A 26,308-nucleotide genomic window follows, 5' to 3' on the forward strand; every position below is an offset into this window, starting at 1 on the left:
CATGTCGCAGAAAAAGTTCTGTAAGCCGCACCGTATCAGAACTTGGGAGGTGGTCAACATCGATCTGCAAGTGTTTCACAAGCTATCATGTCTTCCAGATGCTACAATGATTCCGCTGCGCTAGCCAGGTTCTTCTGCATTCAATTCGAGAGCCAGGGACTATTGTGTTCATCATCAATCAAAGGATCTATTGGGCATTGTTATATGTCTATATTTCAAACTAATCAGTCCAATGCGAAACATCTTTCAACGTTTGTCGCGTTGTTGCCCCACCAAGCTGGCATCTTGATCTGCTTTCCGGCTCCAAAGAATAAGAAGATAAGCAGCATGTTAAAATTAAAGGCTGCATCGAACGCCGCTGCAACAATGTAGTTATAGCGCTTCCAGATCTTAAAGTGGTGGCGGAAAATCCAGTACATTGCGATGAAACCACCCAAGAATGCACTGAAATACCCAGTTGACAGGTTGCCATAAAATACAGAGATCCCAGAGAAGAAGATCGTAGTATTCCACAGGTGGAACTTCAGCTTCGACTTGGGGAACGCGCGATGCAGAGCGTACATGATAAGCGGTGCTATAGCGCCAACAAGGAATCCGTATGGTAGAATCTTCAGCTCGCTGGAACCGAACATGCGCTTCGGCCCTATGACACCGTACTGTATGCCAATAGTGTTCGAACTGACAAGGCTTTGACCTGTCCACTGGTGCAATGGATCTTTTTTCGCGCCGGACAGGTACTCGAACTTGGTGTTCAGGACCCAACGGATAACTCCATAGTTAATCGGTATGCCAAGAATGCTTCCGAAGACCTGACTGAAGAACACAGTGCGTGGTGGGATATGCATGTAGTGTCCAATGCGTTGGTCCTGTAGCATGTACTGGGCGCGGTACCAGGCATCGCCAGCAATAGCGCCATAAACTGAAGGGCCAGCCGGGTGATGATGAGCGGCTCCGGCAGCGGTGTGAACCATGTAGCCGTAAATAAGCTCATTAAAGTCACCGATAGCGACTTGATAATTCGAGATGGCGTAAAGATAGCCAAGTGGGATTACGACGATAAAACCAGTTGCGACACCGACGAACACGGTCCACCATGGGATGAAAAGTTGGCCGGATCCCACGATTGCGAGCAGGACCACAAAGCCTGTCAGAAACAACGCAACGAACCACCAGCCTGGGACTTCTTTGTACGACCGCTGAAGAACGTTCAGACGATCAGTGTACTGATGGTGAATGTTGGGCTCTTTGGCACCGGTAGAGTCTTGCTGCTTTTTTGCTTCGCTGCGAGCTTTGCGTGCCGCCATATTCTTTGCGAATGTTGCCATGATCGATGGGCCTCCAAAAGTAGCCAGCCAAACAAATGCTGAAGGCAGTTTGGAGTAGTTGAAGAACGTTGCCCATGCAAATTGCAGTCCCATGTATGCTGGCCCATACTCCTCCCAGGCGGTCTCGTTGAGACTAAAGTCGCTGTTGATGATTTTGGCAGTGGGATACTTCGTTCCGTTGGCCTGGAACAAGGAGTTGGACATAAGGCCGTGCTTGTAGGAGCCCAGGTTGCCCCATTTGGCTGCTGGAAGCAGAACCCAGCAGTTGAAAGCAAAGGCGAGGAACAGAACAGTCTGAGTCCAGAAAGGTGTGATGAGGATCGATGTACCATTCCAATTGATATTCGACCAATCGAGACTGAGATTCAAGAAGCCCATGCCTCCAAGGCCAGATCCAATGAAGTTCGCAACAGGATTCTTGGGTGCAACCCAGCACAGGAAGGCAAGCGAAGACGTCATGGGAAAGACGAATTCTGGAAGGAACTGCCAGAGCATCATACCGACCAAGCACATGAAGAAGACGTGCATTTGGCGTTTGGCCAGTGGGCTATTGCGGTCCTGCTTGCGGAAAGTCTCAAACAGCGTGGTCTGCATTAGTGCCTGTGGCCACACATATTCCGGCTCCCATAGTAATAGAGACCGGGCGATTGCAGCGATAGCGTAGCCAACCCAGACGATGGCCAACATGAAGAAGATTGCTACAGCAGGATTGATTCGTGTGTCGTACCAGAGCTCAGCCATCGAGATGGGAGTATAGCCCAAGTTGTACGTGGCGCCAGAAGCCGCAGTCAGAGTGACTAGAACATGCTCCTTAATACTCCATGGTGCTGGATTAAGGTTGAATCCACAGCCAAATGGCAGATTGACTTGCCAGGCGGGCAGGACTTTCGCGAGGAAATGACCGACATAGTGGCAGCCGATCTGGACGAAGAATATCGAGTATGGAGCTTGAGTCGTGCGGTAGTGGCTCATCTGCGAAAGGAAGGCTCCAGGAACGATGAACAAGATGCAGAGGATGAAGTAGCGGAAGGTGATGGTTGGCAGCGTAGGGTCATCCTCCAAAGAGACGGTCTGGCGCACAATGAGTGGCAGCTGGGCGATCTCGGGATCATCCTGAGCGTCTTCTTCGACAATCGCAGTATCGTCTACTGCGTCGATACCAGATGGTGATTGAACCTTGGCGGTGTTGAGTTCGACATCCTTGTTGGCAGCTGTTAACCCAAGATGGCTCGAGGCTGGACTGAGCTCGGCGCTTTTCGCCTTGGCCGTGGCCTTGGCCGTGGCCTTGTCAGCTTTAAGGTCGGTCATCTTGGCTGGCTGGTTGTTCCTCCATCTTCCTCGACTTCACACGCCTTAAACACTGCGTTTCGAATCATCTGAACGATTGCGCCATTCGAAGTTTGCATGGTGTTATCTCGATAGCTAGCCTCCCCAGGCAACTGTTACGTTTTCGCTTGCTCGGTCACCCAACGGCAGCGCCGATTCCTCGCCGAAGCCTTCCTCCTGCTCCACTGAAAGCTGCTAGCTCGATGCTTCATTGACACCAAGCAATTTTCGGCAGCTCAACGTTGCACTTCGGGAATTGTGCGAAGTCGTATCCGCACAGAACCTCGAATGGTGGCCCGAACAACGGTCTCTTCTCGTCAGTGGCGACGACAATCCAAATGATGGATCCCAGCATCGAAGCACGACAGAAGGCTTGGAATATGACGTTCACTTGCTCGCCGCGGGTGCATCCACCTTGCTGGTTGTAGAGATGAGTCTTCGTATGTGGCACAGCTCGTACTCCACTGCATGCGACGCATCTTTCCAATCACGCCGAAGCCGCGCAACATTCGCCCATTCGAATTGGTCTGGAATCTGCATGGAAAAGACAACCTCTTGAAGACAATAATATTCAAAGCACTACAGACAACGAGACAGCATTGCATTATAAGTCAACCATGATCAACGCAAGGCGAGTTTCAGCTTCTATATTATTGCCGTGAGGCTACGAGGGCCACCTCCAAGCATTACAAATTGAGATTTTTGAATAGCCTTACAGTTGTGCGATAACCTGGAGCCTATCAAATGTGCCAAAAGTCAAACCCCCCGTGGCTACTCTATCTTCTCTTTCTCGAGAAAGTGAACGCTCGTGGTCGTCGCCTCTACAGTGTATGGGCGCTGTAACCTCGTCATCAGCTTCTAAGCTCAACTGGTGGCTGGCGAGGACGAACCCTCTTTGCAGTCGGTCGGGAGGTAGCCAGATGGCCGAGAGGAGTTGAACGCGCTGTCCGAGGTTCGCCTGGAAGAAGTGTCGCTGTAATGTGTCATTGATATGTCTACTTCTGAATTCTGTTTGACCTACACCGACTTCTCTGATCTTCTCGTTCCTCGCTACTAGTGGTTTTGTCTCCTCTTCTGCGAGCTTTTTGTATCCTATCACATGATCGAGCTTCTTGAACAAGAGGTCGACCTTAGTAGCCGTCGTCTGCATCAAAACCCGACATCTTTGATCGTCAGCGGCAGGACGGCGGCGCCCTTTTTGCTTGACACAGCATCGCACAACGCCTCAACCTGCTTCGCGTACTCCTGTTCCTTCTCCTTCATCCTCTTGTTGATCACCTGCGCACTTTTCCACTGCGCATCTCAACATTCCCGACCTTCCTTCCTGAGCCTCAGGATACTCCCCAGGCGCACATGCAAGACCTCAGCTGCGAGACACGGGGATAGGGTGAGTAAGGCGCCAGCATCCTGGAAGATTTGTTGCTTCATCAGGCAGATAGCTGCTGTCTGCAATTCCTGGACATACATATTAATGTTGCGGCAGACGTAGCCGCTGTATAGTCGATGAAAACTGCGCTGAGTTGCTTACTAGCTAGGAGGCGACCATATATACATGCCCTGAGACGTGCTAGTTCAAGGTAGCCAACAGAGGTAACGATCAAGGCCTGTTGGACCGACTTGCACCGCAACAATTAAGATCTTCAATTGCTGAATCTCACCTGGACTTCTATCGGCTGGGTACTCGAAGGCTAGAATGCCGAATTCGTCGAGCTCAGCAGAGTCAGCTGGCGGTGCAGCGAATGGAGTATTAGCCATGGTGTAGTGTCGCCCGATGATATGAGGCACAACATTTGAATTGAGACAGAGTAGGGTGAGTTGGGCGCAATGCGCGTTTGCGTTCCTTCACTTCACTCTACGTCACACTCTCGCTCAGCTCTCTCACAGCCCTCGTTGGTTTCTCTTGGTGGTCAGCACAGTAATTTCTGAATCCACCCAAATGCAGCGGCCCTGGGTGGACTGGTTTGCACCACGTGGAGTGCCCGTGCATGGACTCACAAGGTTTTCGCAGCAGAACTCAGTGTTGGCTTAGATTCATTGTTGCTATTACCGGCTTGCCCCATGTAGAACAGCCTCCTAGCAGACGGAGTACACCTCGGAGACGGAGTAGTAATCGGGCGTGTACGATGCCCTACCGCGCCTGGATACAACAAATACGGAATCGTTAGGCCTCTATCTTCTAATCATGTTCGGCTTCGTCCTGATCAACTTTGGTGTTTTCGATTTCCATCTTCGGCACATCCATCTGCACTACGATTTTGTCCATCAAAGCAACAGCCTGCGCATACTGGTGCTGCAAAAGCAAACCTAGGTCCTCCACCGTAGTCTCCTGCATCTCATACCCCTCAATGCTCATGTCACTCTACCGGAGCCTAAACACGTTCGTGACATGGTCCGGGTGCTGCGCCGCCAGCCTCGCGCTCAGGGTCTCCACCTTCTCCCACTGCTCGTCGCTCGTGTCCTCCCGCGACAGCTTGTGGATGCGACCCTCGGAACTCCACAGGACAGAATGCGTGAAGTCTTCTGGTATCGTAAGGAGCACACCGGCGTCCTGTAGAATGACGTTCGGGTTTTAGATACGGGGTCGTACTGTGATGTTGGGACAGTTAGGAAGAACGTCTCGAAATCGACCGTATTGGTGATGCTATTATAAAGCAACTTAAGGAGGGCTAGTTCAATTGTTGAGCGATGCGAGAGCTTTTTAAGGCGGGTGCGGAAGAGTCTCAGCTCTTTGTCCAGCGGGGAAGTAGAAAGGTTTGCCATGTTTGCAGGCGAAAGCCGAATTTGAGATGACGCTGATGTGGCGGAAGTTATCATATTCGAGGTCGAGTAGATGGGGCAAGGTGTGGGTCGCAAAATGGTCGTTTGGATTTTGTGCCTGCGTGTCTAAGCTTCCTTTCACTGCCATCTGTGCCTTCGACCAGGCAGCACATCACCCTAAGCGGGTGACTTTATGATGCGCTAAGCAGCCTTTGAACTTGGCTCACTTGGATATCGGAGTTTTTCAACCATCAGACAGTGCCAGTTCTACAGTTCAAAAACAGCAGGGGATGTCCATTATCGGTAGCCTCCGAGTAATGTCACGAGTGTCTCTTGTTGGCAGCGTGTACCCAGACTCTCCGGGGACTTGTTGCGTTTTGCATGGAAGACATCGAGTAGAGTCTGCGTTACTGTGTTGCTTGATCTGACGTACATGTGCTTGGAAGTGAAAGGTTTGAAGTTTGAACTAGCGTTCGTGCAAACGGGGCGCAAGTGAAGGTCGGAAAATATCTGTCCTACTTTGCATATATCTATCCTCAATCCTTCCACTCATACATACACCTCAAGATCTGCATCAACTCATCATGCGTACACCTTCACCAAGTTCCGGATCTTCGCAATCTGTTGCTGCCGCTGCCTTACTTCAGCTGTCGCAGACTCCTCCGCATCCAGCAGCAATTCGCCGTGGAGGCACGGGCACGGCTGAAAACCTCGAGCAACACTCCACTAATATTCCATCACCGGTAGCAGAATCTTCCCGACATGGTGATTGGGGGGATAGCATCATGAGAACGCCGAGGACCCTCGAGAGCGATGTCCACATATTCCCATCTCCAGTGTCCGACACTGTCGGCATCGGCAAGATCTCTGACAGCGATGATGAGGACATGGATGTGCAACCGCGCGACGTTCGTCACGACGCTAGTGGTTACCAGGTCTCTGAACCGCTTATGCCTCACCTCGTGTCGCGTGTCGAAGACCGACATGGCCAAGTTCAGCCACTATTGAACTCGACCCAGGCCCAACAAACAACTTTCGCCCCCGGGAGGACCGTCATGTCCAGGCCAAACACTACGCCCATTGACAGGTTTCCGTACGTCCCAATCGAGAATGTGTGCGGCATGCACTCTACGAACGTTGCCAACGCGGACTTCGCTCGACCAAGCGATGAATCTAGCCATCTGGGCGTACAATTACCTCAGAGGGCGCACCAGATAACGACAATAGGCTCCGAAGATCTCGAGGCCTATCTGCGCCAAAGTGCTTCATTCAGTCAACAGGGCCATGGGGCTTCTTTGAGGCATGCATCCATACCTCTATGCCTACCAAGGCAACCACCTCAACAGGCCGGACCTGCGTTCACATTCTTTGACGAGACGATGGTGGGGCAACGACTTATGTATCAACCAGCTCTCCAGGCCCAGTCCATGTTGCCACCTGCCAGTATCGACGCGAGAGCACCTCAGCAAGCGCAGCAGCCTGTTCCAAGCGCCGAAGAGCCGCGCTCACAACCCAGCTCGTACAGTGTACCTATACCTGGTCGAATCTCCTCAGAGGGTATTAAGAGACGAAGGAAAGTGCGAATACCTCGCGCACCGTCTCGAACTCAGACCAAGCGTGTTAGGGTAGGCCCCAAAAGCGAGGCTATCGCGGCTCCAAGAGACGGATTTGGACCGAAGCAGATCGATATACGCGACCTCAAGTACCGAACTATCAAGGCGATAAACATGCCTACTCGGAACGACGTGACACCGGGTCGAACGCCGCCAGAGCCAACTCCCGATAGCCAACCGTACGGAGACGATGTAGACTACCGAGCCGGCATGCTCATCTGGTATTGTGACGATCTCGAGCTCTCTTACAGTGAGACAGTGAGAAGGTACAGACTCAAGTTTCCAGATGAGAGGTCCATAACCGAAGACACTGTGCGCAAGAGACACATCCTTTTCATTGAGAAGCTGGCAAGAAGGTTCGGTTTAAAGCCAGAAGACGAGATCGAAGAGCCCGGCGGTAGGGTCGCAATTCGCGGCAAACAGATAGGTCACAAGTATAACACCATCAATGGCGTACGCGTCTACGCTGCTGCTGCCGGGCATGATGTGGCCGGGACCGTCCGCCGTCGAAGAACAGGCAACGAGCCAACCACACATAGAGGGTTCTTGAAGGCGTGCATCTGCGTCTGGAAAGACACCTCAAATGTCAGCAACGAAGAGATCAAGCAGAGGTTGCAGAAAGATTACGGCTGGAACATTGGCGCAAACACGGTCAACAAGCTGTACTACTCGGAGCGTGCGCGAGTGTACGACACATACGATAACGGCACGAGCGACCAAGAAGCTTCTATCAACACGGATGATGAGGACCTGGAGCAACTGCAAGCCCACTTTCAGCTGCGTTCGACCTACTTGCTGAAGACGTATGGTCAGCAGGTATCGGCGCAGAATGTCGCGTATATGCAACAGCTCGCGCAACTTATCGACAGCATGGAGCAAGTTCAACTTCGCCAGGCGCAACAGACAGGCAGTGGCCTCATTCGAATGATCGAGGAGGCTAGCGAGGAGGTGTGTCATGGAGGAGGGGCCCAAGACGTTGAAGAGGAAGATGCCATGATGCCGGACGCAGATCCTGGTATTGTCGGTGATAAGGAGATCGATTGACATTGAAGGTCCGTCGCAGTATCCATGTGAAATTGAGCTGCGGCGACGTGTGCGATCCATAACGACTCTTTTTCAGTCTTGGAACAGGAGGTCAACAATACAAAATTCAAGGGTCTTTCAAGCGTGATAATAAATACGCTTCCAGAAGACGATTCACTAGCCGTAGCTGCCTGTATTGGTATTGTATGATAGGCTAGGGTAATTCACGGTACGATAATAGAAAAGACGTTGACAATAAGCTAGACTATCAACGTTGGTGATGTCTGCGTGATGGTCGTGGTGGCGTTCCTTCCACACCACGACCCTTGTGGCTAGCCCCGCTTGGCTCGCTTAACGATGCGCCCACCTCAATATCATCGTCGCCGGCTGGCGAACTTTTTCCGCTTCAACCTCGACGTTCAACTAACCCCGACTTATCAGAAAAGACAGACCACCTCTCGCACTAGCCATGCGTGAGTATCGTCCTTCTGATCGGCTACGACAGCCCGGCTAACGACCGCTGCAGCTCCCAAGTTCGATCCCTCCGAGGTCAAGGTCATCCACCTCCGTGCGACCGGTGGTGAAGTCGGTGCCTCCTCCGCCCTTGCCCCCAAGATCGGTCCTCTCGGTCTTTCGCCCAAGAGTGCGTATTTCCCCAAATGTCAGCGAGCGCACGATTGCGCGCGCGTCTCCACGAGCAATTGCTGATCAAAACCGCAGAGGTCGGTGAAGATATCGCCAAGGCCACCGGCGACTGGAAGGGTCTGCGCGTCACCGTCAAGTTGACCATCCAGAACCGTCAGGCCGCCGTCTCCGTTGTTCCCTCCGCCTCTTCCCTCGTCATCAAGGCCCTCAAGGAGCCTCCCAGGGACCGCAAGAAGGAGAAGAACATCAAGCACACCAAGTCCGTCCCTCTTGACGAGATCATCGCCATCGCCAAGACCATGCGCTTCAAGTCCATGGCCAAGTCCCTCGAGGGTACCGTTCTTGAGATCCTCGGAACCGCTTTCTCCACCGGCTGCCAGGTTGACGGCCGCTCCCCCAAGGACGTGTCCGACGACATCAAGAACGGCGAGATCGAGATCCCTGAGGAGTAAATGTCTGCACATCGATAAAACGGTGCATGACAGACATGATTGGATGATTTACGCCATAGATGGTCTACATAGCTGAATGAGCAGTACGTCTCCAACACAGAACTCCAGTCATCCACTGGTGGGACATGCCCAGCTGCGGCGTTCCGGTGTCTGATACACAAGTGACCTTGGCACAAGGCAATGAGATACCCATTTTGTCGACTCCATTCGCTCCTCAATGATTAAAAATGCCATTGATCTTTAATGAATTATGGCGTGTTTTCAAGCTGTGAGCCGAGACAGTCAGATGTACCTCACTGTGTAATTCCGTGTACATACTTTGTTAGATCAATGATTAGTAGACAATGCCTCTGTGACCTCCGCGCCGCAATTCTCATTCGACTTGCGATAGATTCGAGACCTGATCACACTAGGCTGTTCTTGTATTAGTGTCGGCTTATCGATAGAGAAGTCGAGCAGGTGTCGCAAAAAGTTCGAGACCAAGGACATCACGCGCACAAGTATCAACAAAGATGTCAAAAGAAAAGATCACCGTGGAAGCGCCCGTGGACCCAAATAACGGTTGCCAAGTGGAGTTGAAGCAGGGGAAAAAGAGGAAGCGTGTGGAGGTGCCGAAAAAAGGCGAAGGGAAATCGACCAAGCTTGATGAGCCGACTGCCTTCAAGGTCGCTGACGGCGATGTGAAAGCTGAGACGAAGTCAAGGGCAAAATCAAAAGCGCGAGACCAGCAGAAGGCTCCGGGCCCATTGTCCAATCCCCAACAAAACCAGAAGTTGGCCACTACACGGCCACATCAGAGCGCGCCACCGCACTTGACGCGCAAGCGGGACGAGCTTCTGCCAAAGAGAAAAGCCCTCCCGATTTGGCCGAAAGCAGATGAGATCAAGGCCTCGCTGAAGAAGAACAACATCTTAGTCTTGACGGGAGAGACTGGTTCCGGAAAGTCGACTCAAGTACCCCAGTTTCTGCTAGGCGAGAAATGGTGCACGAAATGCATAGCAATCACGCAACCCCGTCGCGTGGCCGCTATTTCGCTAGCGAGGCGTGTGGCAGATGAGATGGGCAGCTATATGGGTAGTCAAAGCCCCATGGCTAAAGTTGGCTATAGCGTTCGATTCGACAATGCCACTGGACCGAACACCAAGATCAAGTTTCTCACAGAGGGAATGCTGCTGCAAGAGATGCTGAGAGACCCCGTTATGTCACAGTATAGTGCGGTGGTGGTGGACGAAGTGCACGAACGAAGCGTCAACGTCGATTTGATTCTCGGCTTCCTAAAGAATTTGGTCTCGGGCGTTGAGCAGACCGGAAAGAAGCGGGACCAGCCTCTCAAGGTTGTGATCATGAGTGCTACTGCTGATGTGGAAGCCCTCGTGGACTTTTTCGACGGTTCCAATGCATCACAAAAGACTACACTGGAGACAGTCGATGGTGTGCCCATGAAGGATGGAGCAGATCAGGCAGCCACAAGCCGGGTGTCCAAGTGTTTCGTCGAAGGTCGGCAGTTTCCCGTTAACACAATCCACCTACCAAGTCCTACCCAAGACTGGGTTGAGTCTGCGCTTAAGCTCATCTTCCAAATACACTATAAGGAGCCGCTACCCGGAGATATTCTGGTGTTCCTGACAGGTCAAGACACGATTGAGGGATTGGAGAAACTTGTCAATGACTATGCGGAGGGCATGGACATCGAAGTGCCGAAGGTCAGTTCTCGATGCATTGAATGTTTTCAGGTTCCTGTATACTAATTCAACGTAGCTCCTCGTCTTGCCACTCTTCGCCGCCCTGCCGCAACATGCACAGCAGCGCATCTTCGAACCGACTCCTGTACGAACAAGAAAAGTCATCCTCTCGACCAATATCGCCGAAACATCCGTCACAGTTCCCGGCGTACGCTATGTGATAGACTGCGGCAAATCGAAAACCAAGCAATTTCGCAGTCGCCTCGGCCTAGAATCTCTGCTAGTCAAACCCATCTCCAAGTCCGCCGCCATCCAACGCAAGGGCCGTGCCGGTCGTGAAGCGCCAGGGCAATGCTACAGACTATATACCGAATCTGGGTACAACGAAATGGACGAGCGAACCACCCCCGAGATCCTGCGCTGCGATCTCAGCCAAGCGATTCTGACAATGAAAGCGCGCGGCGCAGACGACGTCCTCAACTTCCCCTTCCTCGACCGCCCGCCGCGCGACGCCCTCGAGAAAGCCCTGCTGCACCTCCTGCACCTCCAAGCCCTGACCGAGACCGGCTCCATTAGCGAGATCGGGCTCAAGATCGCAAAGTTCCCGCTAACGCCGACCCTCGGCCGTGTCCTCGTCGAGGCTGCGCGCCCAGAGCGCGACTGCCTGCTTGACGTCATCGACATCATCTCCGCCCTCTCCGTCGAAAACGTCTTCCTGAACCTCGTGACCGAGGAGCGCAAGGAAGAAGCCGAAGAAGCGCGGCGCGAGCTTTACCGTCGCGAGGGCGACCACCTGACGCTGCTTGTGACCGTGCAGCGGTATGCGGAGGAGCAGTCAGATCGCAAAGCGTGGTGCATTCGGCACTTTGTGAGCCACCGCACCATGCAGAATGTCATGAACGTGAGGAAGCAGTTGCGGCAGCAGTGTCAGCAGCTCAAGCTGCTGAAGCCGGGAGAGGAGCAGGATCTGCAAGCTCCGTCGGAGGAGCGAACGAGGAATATATTGGCGTGCATGTTGAGGGGATTTGTGGCGAATACGGCGAGGATGATGCCGGATGGGAGCTACAAAACGCTCAATGGCAATCAGCTGGTGGCGATACACCCTGGATCTGTTCTGTTCGGACGGAAGGTGGAGGCTATTGTGTTCAATGAGTTTGTTTTCACAGGCAAAGCGTGGGCAAGGGGTGTTAGTGCGGTGCAGTTGGACTGGGTCTCGGAGGTCATTGACTCTATTCTGTAGAAGTACCTGAAGACCTGCAGGGTCTGTTGTGAATGATTGCTTCTTCAATCGATGACGTCGTCCCTCCTTGCAAAGATCTCCTTCAGTACATCATCTGTCTTTGCTCCAATAGCGTTGTGATACATGGAGTTTGTAATGAAAGGCTTGCATCCCTTGATCGTATTCGCAGTCTCCATGCTCAGCTCGAAGTCGACGTACATGTCGTCGTGGTAGACGGCCGCATACGTTGGGACAGTGTTCTTCTTCAGCTGCTCAGCATCGTACAGCTTGGGCCAGTCCTTGTCCTCAGCAAGCAGCTGGCCGACCTTCTTCAACTTCGCAAGCTCAGGGTAGCAGTCAAACATGAACGGGTAGATCATCTCGCCGGTGAAGTAAACTGGGTCCGCGGAGTCAATATTCTGCAGCGAGAATTCGGGGAACTTCTCGAGTAGACGTTCGGCAGACCAACCCGCTGCTTCGCCCTGGCAGTAGATAGGCTCGTGCAACAGCGCATATATGACGTTTGTATCCCACGACTGTGCAGCTTCGAGTGCAAGAACCGTAGGCCGCGTCAGGTGGCCAAACTGGCTCAGATCGGTGTCCGCTCTCAAGACGAGCGCGTGCACCTCATCGAAGCCGCCATGCTTGCCGAAGAATATGCCAAGCTGCAGAAACCGACGTGCACTGAAGTAGCCCTCGCCACCTTGCACACGGACAGTGGTGTCGCCAAACCTCGACAGGAGCTTGATGATGCGCTTCACCCGGTCAATATCCTCGGGGTACTTCTCGTAGTACTGCTCGTTCCGCCTCTTGACGCGCTTGTACAAACGCTCGTACACTTCATCCGGACTGCTGCGCAAAGGTGGTAGTCCACCAAAGAGGAAAGCTTCCTTCACGCCTTCTGGGAAGAACGAGAGGTAGGTCGTTATGCAAAAACCCCCGAAAGACTGTCCCAAGAGAGACCATTTCTTCTTATCTTCAGGATAGTCCTCGGTCAGCGCCTTCCTCACGGCTTCACAATCCTTCACGATGCTGTCAGCGCGGAAGCTCTTCATGTAGTCTGCTTGGACCTTCTCATCGCCGCGGAGCTGTAAGGAGCTTTGGCTGATGGCAGTAGAAAGTCCGGTGCCACGTTGATCGAGCATGAGGACCCTGTATCCCTTGTCGAGGATGGTCGGCACCCAGGATACGTTCTCAGGACTGCGGCATTCGAAGCCTGGACCGCCTTGCAGGTAGACGAGCCATGGCAGTTGGGTTTTCTTTGGGTCTTGTGCGCCGTCTGGTGAATATTCGGCTGGTTTCTCCGCTTTGAGGGCTGAGCGCGCGAAGAGTTGGAGGTGGCCTGCTGAGGGGTTGGAGTAATCACGGGGTACTTGGAAGAAGTGCTCGGTGATTCTGAGCTTCCCTGGGGAGTGTGAGGTACTGGCGGTGGTCTACATGCAGGGAGAATCGTACCAGGCACCAGATGGCTTCTTTGCTCAAGAATCTTCGCAGCTTGTATCATTTTGCTGATGTTTGTTGTGGTGCTTGGGTGTGGAGTGAATGTACAGCGTAGCTTTATCGATAAGAAGGGGCCCCACATCCGCCACTGTCGAGTGCAGGAGTGATGCATGAGCCACCAGATTGGACTTTCCCGAAACTGCAGACTGGATACGTTTGAATACGCTCGCTGGGCTCCTCCACTGGAAGGTAGAAAGAAACCAGGATCTTCGACTCAGTCACCAGTTGATTTGCGCTGTATATTCAGAAGCGAAAATTTCCAGTGACTGCGGGGCGGCCAGCAAACCTCGACAAGTCCAGCATCGGTTTTGAAGAGCAGGGAAGAGTCAGTTGGAACGACTCCAGTCATCCGAAGACGCCGCAGCATGGCCAAAGACAAGAAAAAGGGCGACAAGGCCGCCGCCAAAGCAGCGAAAGCAGCAAAGCAAGAGAAGAAGGCCGGCAAGAAGGACAAGAAACTCGCCACCAAAAACAAGGACGCAGACTCAGATACCGAATCCGTTGATCTCGATGCGGTCCTTGCGCAGTACGCGAAGGAGCAGGAGGCCTACCACGAGATCACGGAGGCTGCATGCGAGCCACCAAAAGCTCGGTCGTCGAGTACGCTGATCGCCAACCCGGCGAACGAGAATGAGATCTTCCTGTATGGCGGCGAGTACTTCAACGGCGCGACTGCGCACTTCTTCAACGATCTGTTCGTATACAACATCAAGCGTGACACGTGGAACAAAGTCACAAGCCCCAACTCCCCCTTGCCACGATCCGGACACGCATGGTGCCGGGCAGCCAATACGCAGGAAATCTACCTCTTTGGCGGCGAATTCAGCTCCCCGAAGCAAGGCACGTTCTACCACTATAACGACTTCTGGAAGCTGGAGCCCAAGAGCCGCGAGTGGACGCGCGTGGAAACCAAGGGCAAGGCATCCAGCCCGCCGGCGCGAAGCGGTCACCGCATGGTCGGCTACAAGCAATACATTATCCTGTTCGGCGGCTTCCAGGACACGAGCGCGACGACAAAGTACCTGAACGATCTGTGGATATACGACTGCGTCAACTTCACATGGCACACGCCGAAGCTACAGGCAGCGCGCGCAGTTCCCGACGCGCGATCGTCCTTCACCCTCCTCCCGCATGACCAAGGCGCGGTGATGTACGGCGGCTACTCGCGCGTCAAGCAAGCCGCAGGCGGCAACAAGGGGCAGCAGCAGCAGCAAGGCAAAGGCAAGAAAGGCGGCGCAGGCGGCCCCGCATCGCGCATGGTGCTCAAGCCCAAAGTCCACGTCGACACATGGTTCCTGCGCGTCACGCCGCCAGGCGCGGACCAGCCGTCGACCACCCCGCCAACAGTGTCGTGGGAGAAGCGCAAGCAGCCCGCCAACGCGCCGAACCCATCTCGCGCGGGCGCCACAATGGCGTACCACAAGGGCCGCGGGGTTCTGTTCGGCGGCGTCCACGACGTCGAAGAGAGCGAGGAGGGTATCGACTCGGAGTTTTTTAACCAGATGTTCGTCTGGAACATCGAGCGCAACAGATACATGCCGCTCAGCCTGCGGCGGCCGAAAGCCAACGCTAACAAGCACGCGGGGAAGCAGGCCGTGAGCAGGCGCGGCCGCGGCAGAGCCGACGAGGAGGAACTGCTCGCCAACCTCAAGGCGCTGGAGAGGAAGCTCGACGGCGCGACGGCGGGCGGGTCGGACGACGAGGCAGACAAGCCGGATGAGGAAGAGGAGGAGGAGGAGGACACGCGTCCCGAGAAACCGCGCGTGTTTGAGTTTCCGCACCCGCGCTTCAACGCCGCGCTGGCCGTGCAGGGCGACAGCTTGTACATTTACGGCGGCACGTTCGAAAAGGGCGACCGCGAATTCACATTCGACGAGCTGTGGAGCGTCAACCTGAACCACCTCGACGGCGTGCAGGAGATATTCCGACGCGAGCTGGACGACTGGCTGGGCAGCGAGGACGAGGCGGACTCGGAAGACGAAGACTCGGACTCGGAAGACGACGACGAGGACGAAGAGCATGGCGAGGCGCCCTCAAGCGCACCCACAAGCGCACCCGCAAGCGCCACCGACGCGGCCCCCACCGCAGACGAAGACCTAGGCACCAACGAGGAAATCTCCGCGCTCAGCGACGGACTCCCGCACCCCCTTCCCTTTGAGACGCTGCGGGCGTTCCACGCGCGGACGAGCGAGACGTGGATTAGGCTGAAGATTGAGGACCTCGACCGCAAGCGCAAGACGGACGAGTACGGGGTCAAGGAGATCAAGATGCTGGCCTTCCGGGACGCGGAGGAGAAGTTCTGGGACTGCAGGGAGGAGATTCGGGTGCTTGAGGATGAGCAGGAGGCTGCGGGGATTGGCGAGGTGGTTAGTCTGGCGGAGAAGAAGAGTGCTGAGGCGGGGGCGGGGAGGAGGAGGTGATGTAGATGAAGAATAGTGGTATACTGCCTTGTAAGCGCAGGACGTGCTGTCTACACTACTCTGGTAGAGAGGGGATCTACACTACTCTGGTAGGGAGGGGAATCTACACTACTCTGGTAGGGAGGGGAATCTACACTACTCTGGTAGGGAGGGGAATCTACACTACTCTGGTAGAGAGGGGAAAGATAGCAGTGGGGTCAAGAGTAGCAGTCGGATCGAGAGTAGCAGTGGGATCAAGAGTAGCAGTGGGGTCAAGAGTAGCAGTGGGATCAAGAGTAGCAGTATGCACGCCTAACCAACCTTTCAAAAGCAGGACGTGCGAGTGAATCCACAACGGCAATGATAATGGTATTGAACCAAGACGACCGCGCAAGGCTCGAGTGAATCAAGAATGGTCATGGTAACGGTACTACTGACGGTACTGCTGACGGTACTACTGACGGTACTGCTGACGGTACTGCTGACGGTACTACTAACAGTACTACTGACGGTACTACTAACAGTACCACCAACAGTACTACTAACAGTACTACTAACAGCACCACCAACGGCACTGCCAACGACGGTGCAAGGCTCGAGCGAATCAACAATGGCACGGTAGCGGTGCCAAGACGGCTCACGGCGGACACTCGGTCCCCGAGTCATCCCTGTCCTCCCCCTCGAACCGGACCAGCAAGCCATTCGCCTCGTCGACGGCCTTGTCGAGCATGAGCGCGTCTCTTCTGCGCTCTTCAATCATGAGGGCGCGGATCCTGCGAGTGAGGGCGCGGACACTACAGAGGTCGCGAGGGCGGCCGGGGTTGGCATCCGACGCCTAGTTGGCCTCGCCAAAGTCGACGTGCCCCGTCTCCTGGGCGTGCTGCAAGGCGCCGCGCTCGCCGGCGCCTTTCCAGCCGCATTTGTTACACTGGACGTCAAACTTTTGCGTGTCCGTGTAGTACTTTTGCTTCTTGAGCTGCCCACACAGCTCCCTGGCAGCTTGCAGTAGGACATGGTCCTTGGCGTCGAAGAGCTTGACGTCCTTTTCTGGACTGTACGTCGGCGAGCCCGCGGGCACAAACGCAATGGTGTCGTAGTGGATGCCCGAGTAGACGAGCATGCAGCGGCGCGGCCTGCCTTCGTTGAAGCGATCTACGCGCAGGTCCTGCACGTTTATGCTGGCAATCTCAATGTCAAACTCTTGCGAGAGAATGCTCAGCTCGATGCCGCCGCCCCACGAGTCCGAGTGGGATATCCACCGGCAGTATTCGTCGGGCGACCGCTGCAGCACGGCTTCGTTGTAGAGCACGGGGTCGCGCTGGATCGCCTGGGCGACCATGCATCGCAGCTCGGTCATCGAGTCGAGCGTGTGGGTGAGCACTGCGCTGCCGAGTGCTCGGAACATGCACGAGTTGTCGTCGGGCATGACGCGCAGCACCACGGTCCCGTTCCTGTCGGGGACAAAGACCTCGGGCGTGTCCTTGAGCGCCGTCTCCTTGCGCTGCAGCGACAGCGGGGCTGCCGACTGCCGTGTGCTGGCGTCGAGGGCGCCGTCCTCCTTGTTCTCGCTGGCGTCGCCCGTTGCCTGGCCGATGACCTTGATCGAGGCGCCGTCGAGCCGGAGGTCCGTGTCTTGCAGGGCCGTCGACAGGCCGTAGAGCGACGGGTCGAGTGGCTGCGGGGGAAAGTTCCACTTTAGCTCGTACAGCGGGAGGTCTGTCTTGTCGGCAATGGCGGAGAGCAGGTCGGAGACGGCGGCCTTGTCGTCGAGCTGGAGCGTGTGCTGCCCGTTGGGCGCTTGGAGGCGGATCCGGATGGGCATCGTGGTGTGGCAGTGCGGAGAGCGAGCGGAGATGGCAGCGATGCGCGGGAGCCGACCGAGGCTACGGGGAGCGGTGGGGGTGTCGGTGGGGGTGTCGATGGGGGTGTCGACGGGGACGGGGACGGGGACGGGGATGGGAATGGGAATGGAGATGGAAACGGGGATGGAGATGGAAATGGAGATGAGCGTGTGGACGGACGTGTGAATGGACGTGTGAGCAGTAAACAGTGTATTGCAAGAGCATCGTCTGTCGCCGCCCCGACGTCGCCATTGCGGTCGCTGGCCGACGTGGCGCGCGTGGGTGAATGTTCCGGAAGCAGGTGGTGGGTCGGCGGCGGGAAGCTAGCCCCCTGCAGCGCGCGGGCCTCTCGACAGTCCTCCCCATGTCGCGTTAACGTCGCGTCGCCAACGACTTTACAGCTGGCGACTCGGCCGCCGCGCTCTCGCCTCTCGCCTCTCGCGCTCTCGGTTCCGCCGTCGCGCTCTCGCCTCTACCACTGTCGCGCTCTCGTATTCTCCGCCGTCGCGCTCTCAGCTTCTCCGCCGCCGCACTCTCGCCCCTACCACCGCCGCGCTCTCGGTTCCTCCACCGCGCACTCGCCTCCACCATGGCGTCCGCTCGCGCGCAGAGCTCGACGCCCGTGCCGACCACCGAAAAGGCCGACCCGGGCGTCGACGGCGCGGCGTCGACGGTCACGGCGGCCGAGCACAAGGCCATGGGCGACGTGCTCGCCCGCATCTACGACTACAGAAACGCCGACGGCTACGACCCGACCAAGCTGTTCCAGCGCAAGGTCAACAAGCGCGCCGTCCCCGACTACTACGACATCATCAAGGAGCCCATGGCGCTCAGCACCGTCAAGGGCCGCGTCGCGGCCCGCGACTACAAGAGCTTCTCCGAGTTTGTGCGCGACCTCGCCCTGATCCCCCACAACGCCCAGGTCTACAACCGCCAGGACTCGCAGGCGTACGTCGACGCCCTGGACCTGAAGAAGCTCATCGTCGCCGAGCTGCAGGGCCTGGTCGCTGTCGGCACCGTCGCCGCGGCCGCGGCCGAGCTGCCGTACCTCGGCGAGATCCCCGAGCAGGACCCGCTGCTGCCCGACGACGACGACGAGGACGACGACGAGGACGAAGACGAGGAGCTCGAGCTCGAGCTCGAGCTCGACGACGACGACGACGACGACGACGACGGCGACGGCAAGCGCAAGCGGCGGCGCGCCGGCCCGCGGTCGACGGCAGCCATTGCCAAGCGCGAGGGCGGCGCCCGCGCGAGGGAGGAGCGCGAGAAGAACGACGACCCCGAGTCGCGCAAGAAGCGCGGGCGCCCGCCGCGCGTCGACACGCCCATGGAGGCCCGCATCAAGGCCATCATGAAGGCCATCCGCAAGCCGCGCAACCAGGCCAACAAGCTAATGGTCAGCGCGTTTGAGCGCGTCCCCGACAAGGCCGTCATGCCCGAGTACCACGCCGAGATCCGCACGCCCATGGCCATGGACATTCTCAAGCGCAAGCTCAAGCGCAAAAAGTACACGTCGGTCGACCACTTCATGGTCGACGTCGAGCTCATGTTTGAAAACGCCAAGCAGTACAACGAGGAGGACAGCCAGATCTACAAGGACGCCGTCCATCTGCACAAGGAGTCGCGCAAGGTCGCCAAGGCCGAAAAGGAGAAGCCCGACACGGACTTTGTCATGGAGGAAGGCCGCATCCCCATGCCCAACGGCATCCTGCACAACGGCGAGCTGTGGAAGGTCGGAGACTGGGTCCACGTCCAGAACGCCAACGACGTGACCAAGCCGATTGTCGCCCAGATCTACCGCACCTGGCAGGACTCGGAGGGCGGCAAGTGGGTCAACGCCTGCTGGTACTACCGCCCCGAGCAGACGGTCCACCGCTTCGACCGCCACTTCTTCGAGAACGAGGTGGTCAAGACGGGCCAGTACCGCGATCACCGCATCGACGAGGTCGTCGACCGCTGCTTTGTCATGTTCATCACGCGATACAACAAGGGCCGCCCGCGCGACTTCCCCGCCGACAAGGAAATCTACGTCTGCGAGGCACGCTACAACGAGGAGAACCACAAGCTGAACAAGATCAAGACGTGGGCGAGCTGTCTGCCGGACGAAGTGCGCGACAAGGACTACGTCATGGACCTGTTCGACTCGCAGAAGAAGCTGAAAAAGGTGCCCAGCCCCATTGCCTACCTGCTCAAGGACGACCAGAAGGAGACGGACCAGCTGCCCAAGCCCGAGTGGGGCGCGGAGAATGCGCCCCCCAAGATTGGCGCAGTGCACTGCCGGCCACGAGATCCCAAGGACTCGCCGCCGCCGGAGCCAACACCGCCTCCTCCGCCGACTCCGCCGCCCGCGCCTGCGCTGCCCACACCGGCCCTGCCGCGACAGGACCCGAGCAGCTACGGCGCCGGCGCATCCTCCAACTACCCCGGCGCCTCGTCCAACTACCCCGGTGCCTCGTCAAGCTATCCCGGCGCCTCGTCAAGCTATCCCGGTGCCTCGTCAAGCTATCCCATTGCTCAGGCGCCAGCGCCGACGCCCATGCCCGCGCCGACGCCACACCACCACAACATCCCCTCTGCCTACACGCCCACGCATCCCGGACACTACCACCACTCGCAGTCGCCCGCGCCTCACGTCCACCAGCAGGCGCCTCAAGCACCAGCATACCAGCCCATCACACCCCACGTTCCCTTTTCGCCACAGCCCGCGGCGCCAATGCAGCAGTATCAGACGCCGCGTGCAGCACCCGCCCACCAGCAGCCACACGTCCAGCCGCCGCCCGGCTACAAAGCGCCCCCGCCAGTCGAAGTCTACACCCTAAGCGACCACGCAAACGCGAGCATACCCCACGACATCCGCGAGCAGTTCCAGACGGACGAAAAGGGCCGCGTTCTGTTCTTCACCGCGCCGCCCCTCAACATCTCGCAGCCCCTGACCCGCGACGGGAGGCCACTCGGCCACTCGGCCGCCTACCTGGCTGCGCGCGCGCGTCGCGAGAAGGCCAGGGCGGCGAAGAGGAACGCCGACGTCGCGGGCGCGGAGGCCCGAGAGGAAGCGGCCAAGAAGGCGCGTCGCGACGACGACGGGAGGCTGGACAGGGCCGTCGCCAATCTGCACGCCAAGGCTGTCCACGCGCTCGAGCAGCAGCTGGCGAGCGCGACGCGGGCTGAGCTGCAGACGCTGTTCGACGGTCGCACCAGGGCGGGTGTGGACAGCGTCGTCGACGAGCTGGTGCGTGTGCAGGCCCGCGCGGCGCGGAAGAATGCAGACCGCGATTCGAACGCGGCGGCGAGAGAGGCGCGGAAGAGAATGCGCGTCACGGGTATGACGGCCAGACTGGAGGAGAGGATCTGATTGTGTTTGGGTGTGCTTTTTGTTGGTGGGCTGCGTGGTGGTGGTGGTGGTGGTAGTAGTAGTAGTAGTAGTAGTAGTAGTAGTAGTAGTGGTAGTAGTAGTGGTAGTAGTAGTAGTAGTAGTAGTAGTAGTAGTGGTAGCGGAATGATGACTGTACTCCAACTACGAATACTCCAAGTTTCTGCCTTCCAGATTCTCGGCTGCTCTCGTATATACAAAGTACACGCTTCCCCCGACGGCTCAGGCTCGTCTCCTTCCCCGCCACCCGCTGGCTTTGCTGGTCCTTTGTCGAGGCTGGTGCTTTGTCGAGGCTGGTGCTTTGTCGAGATGCCTTGTCGAGACGCCACACAGTCATCTCAGAGGTTGGGTTCATGGTCTGGTATTCTGGACTTTCTACCGACGGGCGCGGCACCTGTTCGATCAGCGAGATGCGAGTCAAGCACGCGTGGGTCAGCCGCGAGGGCCAGCTGCGAGGGCCAGCCGCGAGGTAGGTTACGTATCGGTCCAGGACAGCAGTCAAGCCCAACCCTCCGCACGACCAGTGAACCGCATACATGTGAAGCACACGTGTTGATTTTTATTTTTTCTTAAAAATTCGTCAGTCGTTAATCGTGAGTCGTCAGACTATGGAAAGCTAGTTATTCGGCCCAGTGAAGTTGCCAATAAACACAACCAGAATCGCACAGTACGCCGCAGACGCAGCGAACATTTCGTGTCGCGCGGCCTTTGTCAGCACCGACATGGCTGCGCTGAACAGCAGCGTGAAGACTATCAGTACCCCGACGGCGTTGAAGGTGTTGCGGTATGTGTTTGCGGGCGTGCTGCCGTCCATTGTGATTGTGCTTGTTAGTTGGTACATGGTGACTGCGGGGCTGAGTCAGTGGGCGGAGCTGGCGTGCGTCCTTCGAGCTGGGTGTGACGTACCGATTGGGACGATCAGGAGGATGAAGATCACAAAGGTGATGAATATGTTGACCATCTTGTCGATGCGCGTTGCGCTGTACAAGGAGATGTCCGTGTTCTTCGTCTTCGCGGCAAGCTCCGGGGTGCGGAAGTACTTCTGCAGCAGCGTGAGCAAACGGCGCAGCCTCAATCACAGGGAAAGGCGAGCCGTCTTACCAGAAGCGGAGGCTGCTTGAGGTTGAACCATTTCTGAACGGTTCCGTCGATCTGCCCTATCAATGTCTCCACGCCCCCGTCAAACGCGGCTCGCTCGCGACCCGTGCTGATGGACACTATGTCTTCTTTGCAGCGGACGGATTCCATCTCGGCATCCATGAGGGGCTTGGTGTTGTGGTGGTACCGACGAACACTGCGATAGTCTCGCTCAGATGGTCTCTGGAACGACTCGAGTGTTCTGACTTTGATGAGGACCTCGTCTGCGCTCTGGATTAGAATCAAAGTCTTGATACGTATTGCAACGACTTCGTACCATATTCCATAAGCTTCGCCCTGATGTCGCGTAGCACGGTTCTTCGAGTACGCACGTCGTCTTCTTCGCATAGATGTGCTTCAGCTGCCTTCATCCGCGGAAGATCTTCGTCCTCCTCCTTCTCATCAAAGTCCAGTTGCTCAAGCTCGTCTTCCAGCTCGGTGAGCTCACCTTGTAGGTCCAGCAACACACGAGAATGAAGATAGCTGTACGATCGGTACAAGCCGAAATTAGGGTCGCTCGCCTGGAACGCTGCAAGCCTGGGGAACCCATTGGGCGTGTTCTCCACTGTCACCTCTGTCAGCGCGCACGTTGCGCCTTGATCGTTCTCCACGGCCTTACAAGTTCTAGTCTTCGTTTCGGTCACAAACTCGGGTTCTGGCGTTGCTTTGAATGAGCTCGTCACCCGACGGAAAAAGCCAGGGCGTTTTGCGGGGCCTGATACTCTGTCAGCCTGTTCTTCATGCCAAGTGAATGTATCTTTGTGGCCTTGCCAAGCAGACGGGAGTCGAGCATCGACAAGACAGACCAGCCGAATTGACCAAAACGTCTGGTCATTCGAGGGGAAATTGTCTCATCGCTTGCGGCAGATTGGGGGCCGCAACCGAGGGCCACCTACCAGGCTGTGCATCATCCTTCTCAATGGGCTGTGAGCAGAGAGGTGGACTCGAATGTGCGACATCTCTAATCTCAATAATCACATCGCCCCTCAAGGTCGAAGTGTCGGTGTTTGTTGGCGATATTGGAGTTCGTGGTGTCTTTTCGTCAGCGGGACTGCCTCCCGTCATGGTGTGCGATGGGGCCATTGCGGGGTGAGGGCGAACAGGCAAATATAACACACAGCGACTGTGATCAAAAGCGTCTGTGATCAAGAGCGACTCTAATCAACAGCAAACTCTGATCAACAGCGACTGTGATCAAAGCGGCTGTGGTCAAAAGCGGCTGTGGTCAAAAGCGACTATGATCAACAAAGCGATGACGGCAACACGCGTGGCCAGGAAAGACAGTAGTCGAAGTAGCTTAGATAGATGTGGCTTAACATCAGCATCTGTGGCTCAAGCACCCTCTTGTAAAGAGCTGTAAATTGGAGATGGCGAGGAAAAGAAAGGATCCTTGCGCTGGACCACCCGCTTCAGCCCCCATGTACCACCCTCGACATCACAATCCATTGGTGGACGTGTCGCATTCAGCTGCCTAGCATTCATCGACCGGTAAACACTGCCACACCCACTGTCCATCTTCTGCTGCGCCTCATCAGGCACCGGGCCTCAGATCCTTCTCACGGATACCAGCACCGTGTCTGTACAGCTGATGCGAGAGAGAATCTAGCACCTGGTATTCCACCCAGCCCTTGGGGTTGTAAACCGCGGCGTGAATGGTAAAAATACTCTTGATACGTTGGCCGTTTGTAATTGTCGCCGTATGCACCACGTCGCCAGTCCTGTATTTTGCACTGGCCTGCCGGCCTGTCAGTATTGCTCTGTATTGCGTGCATGGGTATACCGACCAAGACTTCATTCTTCGTAAGGCGAACACCTGATTTCGTGTCCGGAACTTCATCGTTCGGCGGTTCTTGTGAGCGCTCGTCCTAAGCGGTTAAATCAGCGTCAGGAGGTGGCGAGGGTCTCAGCGCGGCACGACCGACCTCGATGGCGTGAGCGGGCTGATCCTTGGTCTCGAATGTAGCCATTGTCTTGCGCTGGAGTGAAGCAGAAGCAATATCGTCCTTGGTGAAGCCGTCGGAGACTCAAAGGGCCTTGTAAAGGGTGCCCTTCAAGAGATGGGCCTTGCCTAGCAATAAAATACACCGGTTGCAGCAGGCCTCCCAGGCAATTGATAGCTGTGCCTAGGTCTACAGAATGATTTGGCCCCCATTTCAAGCAGATCATCTTGCACAGCCGCCTCAACGCTTGCACAAGTTCTATCGATGTAGGCTTTCCGCACCCCTTGTTTGAGCACCCGCTGTCAGCGCAAGGGACATCATGGCATGGACGCACAAAGGCCTGTCAATGACGTTGTTAGGTGCAAATGGTACAGCGGCGAGCACAATCGGTTTTCCGGACTTGGGTCAGCTTTGATCTCACCGCACGGTCCATACGACAGGGATCATTCCACACCCGTGCAAGTGGGTTGCAGGGGTGCTCGTGTAATGTATCTTATGTATGAAAACAGACGAGACTAGTCATCAACAAGGTGTAACCTTTTATTATAGTCTTATGGCATAGAAAAAAAAACACGACAACAGCGAGAATTTCACTTTTTGGAATTAACGTAGTTCAACGCGCGCAAAACGTCCGCTAGAGACGGCTTTCGACTAGCCAGCACTCAGAAGTAGCGCCCACTGCTGCTGAGGCGTCATGGCGACACCGTGGCCCCGACGGTCGACCTGGCCCATCCCAATAGACGAGCATGCTACCAACCTCAGCGCTTTCCTTCGCGAGGTGCTGTCGCTGATCGAGCGCAACGGAGGCCAACAGTCTCTGCCGGCAGACATCGTCGGCGACATCATTCGAGGCGCATTGACGTTCGTACTGAAGACGCAGCACTCCCCCGACCTTAGCAGCCTCAGCAACGCTCTCAACGTCGCGCGAACTGAGGCCAGAGCAACGGCAGAAAGCACGGCGCAGACCCTCGACCAGATCAAGCAAGAGCTCAAGTCCACCGTAGAACTCGTACAACAGTCCGCAACAAAGATACAACAGAATGGCAACACAGCAGAAGAGGCGAGGGCAGCAGCCAAGGACGCCACAGAGGTGGGTAAAGCGACGCTAGAGATCGCGCGAGAGATCAGGAACAAAAGGCCACAAGAGCAGGCGAACGGACCAATGAGCTACGCGGCAGCAGCAGCTAGGGGTGTCCCACTAGCAGGTACATACAATGCACAAAGTGTCAAACAGCCACCTGCGCAGACGCAGCGTGAGGTCATTATGAATATTAGAGACCCGCTCACCATACAGAGCCTGAGAGCTATGAATCCTAGCAACCTTAAAGTGCATGTCCAGCGTGCTATTGAGCAAAGCGGCAATGAAAACATAGTCAACGTGAAGATTGTCTCATCTAACCAGCTGAAGAGCGGAGACCTGAGCATCAAGACAGCAAGCAGCAGCGAAGTCGAGGCGCTACGACAGTTTGCGGACGACTGGGCCCACCGCATTGGCAGTGGGACTACAGTGCAGATCCCGACGTTCGGCGTCCTCGTCCACGGCATACGCACGAGCACGATGGACATGAGCAAGCTCGACAAGATCAGAGCGCAAATACTGCAGGACAACCAACCGTTCATACCCCGGGCGGAGATAAGACACATAGGCTGGCTCACCAGAGACGCTGCTGCTAAGACAGCAACGACTATCACTATCGAGTTCACCAAACCAGAGGATGCCAACAAGATCATCGACGAAGGTCTGGTCTGGCAGGGCGAGGTCTTCCAGTGCGAGCGATATGAGCGACAGTGCCGAGTGAAGCAGTGCTTCAAGTGCCAAAGATACGGCCACATAGGAACCCAGTGCAAAGCAGCAACAGCATGTGGCCACTGTGCGCAGGAGCACGACACCCGCGACTGCCCATCGAGGGCTGGACAAGCCGTGACTAGGAAATGTGCTGCCTGCCGCGGCGAGCACGAAGCGTGGAGCCGCCAGTGCCCAACCAGGAAGGACGAGATAGCCAAGGCAAGGACCGCGTACGAGATGCGGCCACGCTATCACCACGTTCCGCAAACAGCCAGACAAAACGTGCAGAT

At 56.2% G+C, this 26,308-nt stretch overlaps 12 protein-coding genes across 12 annotated transcripts; 6 read left to right on the top strand and 6 right to left on the bottom strand.

Annotated features, from left to right (window-relative positions):
* Window positions 1–172: 172 nt before the first annotated feature.
* On the bottom strand, window positions 173–2,722 carry M421DRAFT_420360 (OPT superfamily oligopeptide transporter). Its single transcript, XM_033592451.1, has one exon. It carries the CDS (start codon window positions 2,631–2,633, stop codon window positions 225–227), a length of 2,409 nt encoding a protein of 802 aa, XP_033449385.1. The 5' UTR covers window positions 2,634–2,722; the 3' UTR covers window positions 173–224.
* A 4,383-nt stretch (window positions 2,723–7,105) lies between these two features.
* M421DRAFT_37718 (uncharacterized protein) lies at window positions 7,106–7,747 on the top strand (the record flags this gene model as incomplete). The annotated part of the gene is made up of 1 exon (XM_033589821.1): window positions 7,106–7,747. A coding segment is annotated over one exon (642 nt), but the record flags the coding sequence as incomplete, so codon positions are not given.
* A 705-nt stretch (window positions 7,748–8,452) lies between these two features.
* On the top strand, window positions 8,453–9,503 carry M421DRAFT_420361 (uncharacterized protein). Its single transcript, XM_033592452.1, has 3 exons — window positions 8,453–8,517; window positions 8,571–8,687; window positions 8,765–9,503. Exons 1-3 carry the CDS (start codon window positions 8,514–8,516, stop codon window positions 9,139–9,141), a joined length of 498 nt encoding a protein of 165 aa, XP_033449387.1. The 5' UTR covers window positions 8,453–8,513; the 3' UTR covers window positions 9,142–9,503.
* Window positions 9,504–9,653: 150 nt separating this feature from the next.
* On the top strand, window positions 9,654–12,063 carry M421DRAFT_4940 (pre-mRNA-splicing factor ATP-dependent RNA helicase PRP16; the record flags this gene model as incomplete). The annotated part of the gene is made up of 2 exons (XM_033594773.1): window positions 9,654–10,844; window positions 10,900–12,063. 2 exons carry the CDS (start codon window positions 9,654–9,656, stop codon window positions 12,061–12,063), a joined length of 2,355 nt encoding a protein of 784 aa, XP_033449388.1.
* On the bottom strand, window positions 12,019–13,562 carry M421DRAFT_420362 (alpha/beta-hydrolase). The gene is made up of 2 exons (XM_033592453.1): window positions 13,498–13,562; window positions 12,019–13,447 (listed from the first exon to the last, which is right to left on the bottom strand). The coding sequence occupies exons 1-2, from the start codon at window positions 13,544–13,546 to the stop codon at window positions 12,108–12,110; spliced, it is 1,389 nt and encodes a 462-aa protein (XP_033449389.1). The 5' UTR covers window positions 13,547–13,562; the 3' UTR covers window positions 12,019–12,107.
* Window positions 13,563–13,907: 345 nt separating this feature from the next.
* M421DRAFT_62089 (galactose oxidase) lies at window positions 13,908–15,962 on the top strand (the record flags this gene model as incomplete). Its single annotated transcript, XM_033595939.1, has 1 exon — window positions 13,908–15,962. The coding sequence occupies one exon, from the start codon at window positions 13,908–13,910 to the stop codon at window positions 15,960–15,962; it is 2,055 nt and encodes a 684-aa protein (XP_033449390.1).
* Window positions 15,963–16,114: 152 nt separating this feature from the next.
* M421DRAFT_147283 (uncharacterized protein) lies at window positions 16,115–16,754 on the bottom strand. Its single transcript, XM_033587542.1, has one exon. It carries the CDS (start codon window positions 16,641–16,643, stop codon window positions 16,266–16,268), a length of 378 nt encoding a protein of 125 aa, XP_033449391.1. The 5' UTR covers window positions 16,644–16,754; the 3' UTR covers window positions 16,115–16,265.
* Window positions 16,755–16,776: 22 nt separating this feature from the next.
* On the bottom strand, window positions 16,777–17,763 carry M421DRAFT_61993 (OTU-domain-containing protein; the record flags this gene model as incomplete). Its single annotated transcript, XM_033595932.1, has 1 exon — window positions 16,777–17,763. The coding sequence occupies one exon, from the start codon at window positions 17,761–17,763 to the stop codon at window positions 16,777–16,779; it is 987 nt and encodes a 328-aa protein (XP_033449392.1).
* Window positions 17,764–18,371: 608 nt separating this feature from the next.
* On the top strand, window positions 18,372–21,137 carry M421DRAFT_61656 (Bromodomain-containing protein; the record flags this gene model as incomplete). The annotated part of the gene is made up of 2 exons (XM_033595903.1): window positions 18,372–20,218; window positions 20,288–21,137. The coding sequence occupies 2 exons, from the start codon at window positions 18,372–18,374 to the stop codon at window positions 21,135–21,137; spliced, it is 2,697 nt and encodes an 898-aa protein (XP_033449393.1).
* A 634-nt stretch (window positions 21,138–21,771) lies between these two features.
* Window positions 21,772–23,357, bottom strand: M421DRAFT_100827 (uncharacterized protein; the record flags this gene model as incomplete). The annotated part of the gene is made up of 6 exons (XM_033586570.1): window positions 21,772–22,001; window positions 22,062–22,197; window positions 22,257–22,516; window positions 22,570–22,857; window positions 22,912–23,007; window positions 23,189–23,357. 6 exons carry the CDS (start codon window positions 23,355–23,357, stop codon window positions 21,772–21,774), a joined length of 1,179 nt encoding a protein of 392 aa, XP_033449394.1.
* Window positions 23,358–23,823: 466 nt separating this feature from the next.
* Window positions 23,824–24,259, bottom strand: M421DRAFT_4946 (uncharacterized protein; the record flags this gene model as incomplete). Its single annotated transcript, XM_033594774.1, has 3 exons — window positions 23,824–24,027; window positions 24,077–24,157; window positions 24,215–24,259. The coding sequence occupies 3 exons, from the start codon at window positions 24,257–24,259 to the stop codon at window positions 23,824–23,826; spliced, it is 330 nt and encodes a 109-aa protein (XP_033449395.1).
* Window positions 24,260–24,926: 667 nt separating this feature from the next.
* On the top strand, window positions 24,927–26,308 carry M421DRAFT_16547 (uncharacterized protein; the record flags this gene model as incomplete). The annotated part of the gene is made up of 2 exons (XM_033587719.1): window positions 24,927–25,991; window positions 26,076–26,308. Coding segments are annotated over 2 exons (1,298 nt in total), but the record flags the coding sequence as incomplete, so codon positions are not given.

Source organism: Didymella exigua (genome assembly GCF_010094145.1).
Source record: "Didymella exigua CBS 183.55 unplaced genomic scaffold M421scaffold_12, whole genome shotgun sequence".
Taxonomy (NCBI): Eukaryota; Fungi; Ascomycota; class Dothideomycetes; order Pleosporales; family Didymellaceae; genus Didymella; species Didymella exigua.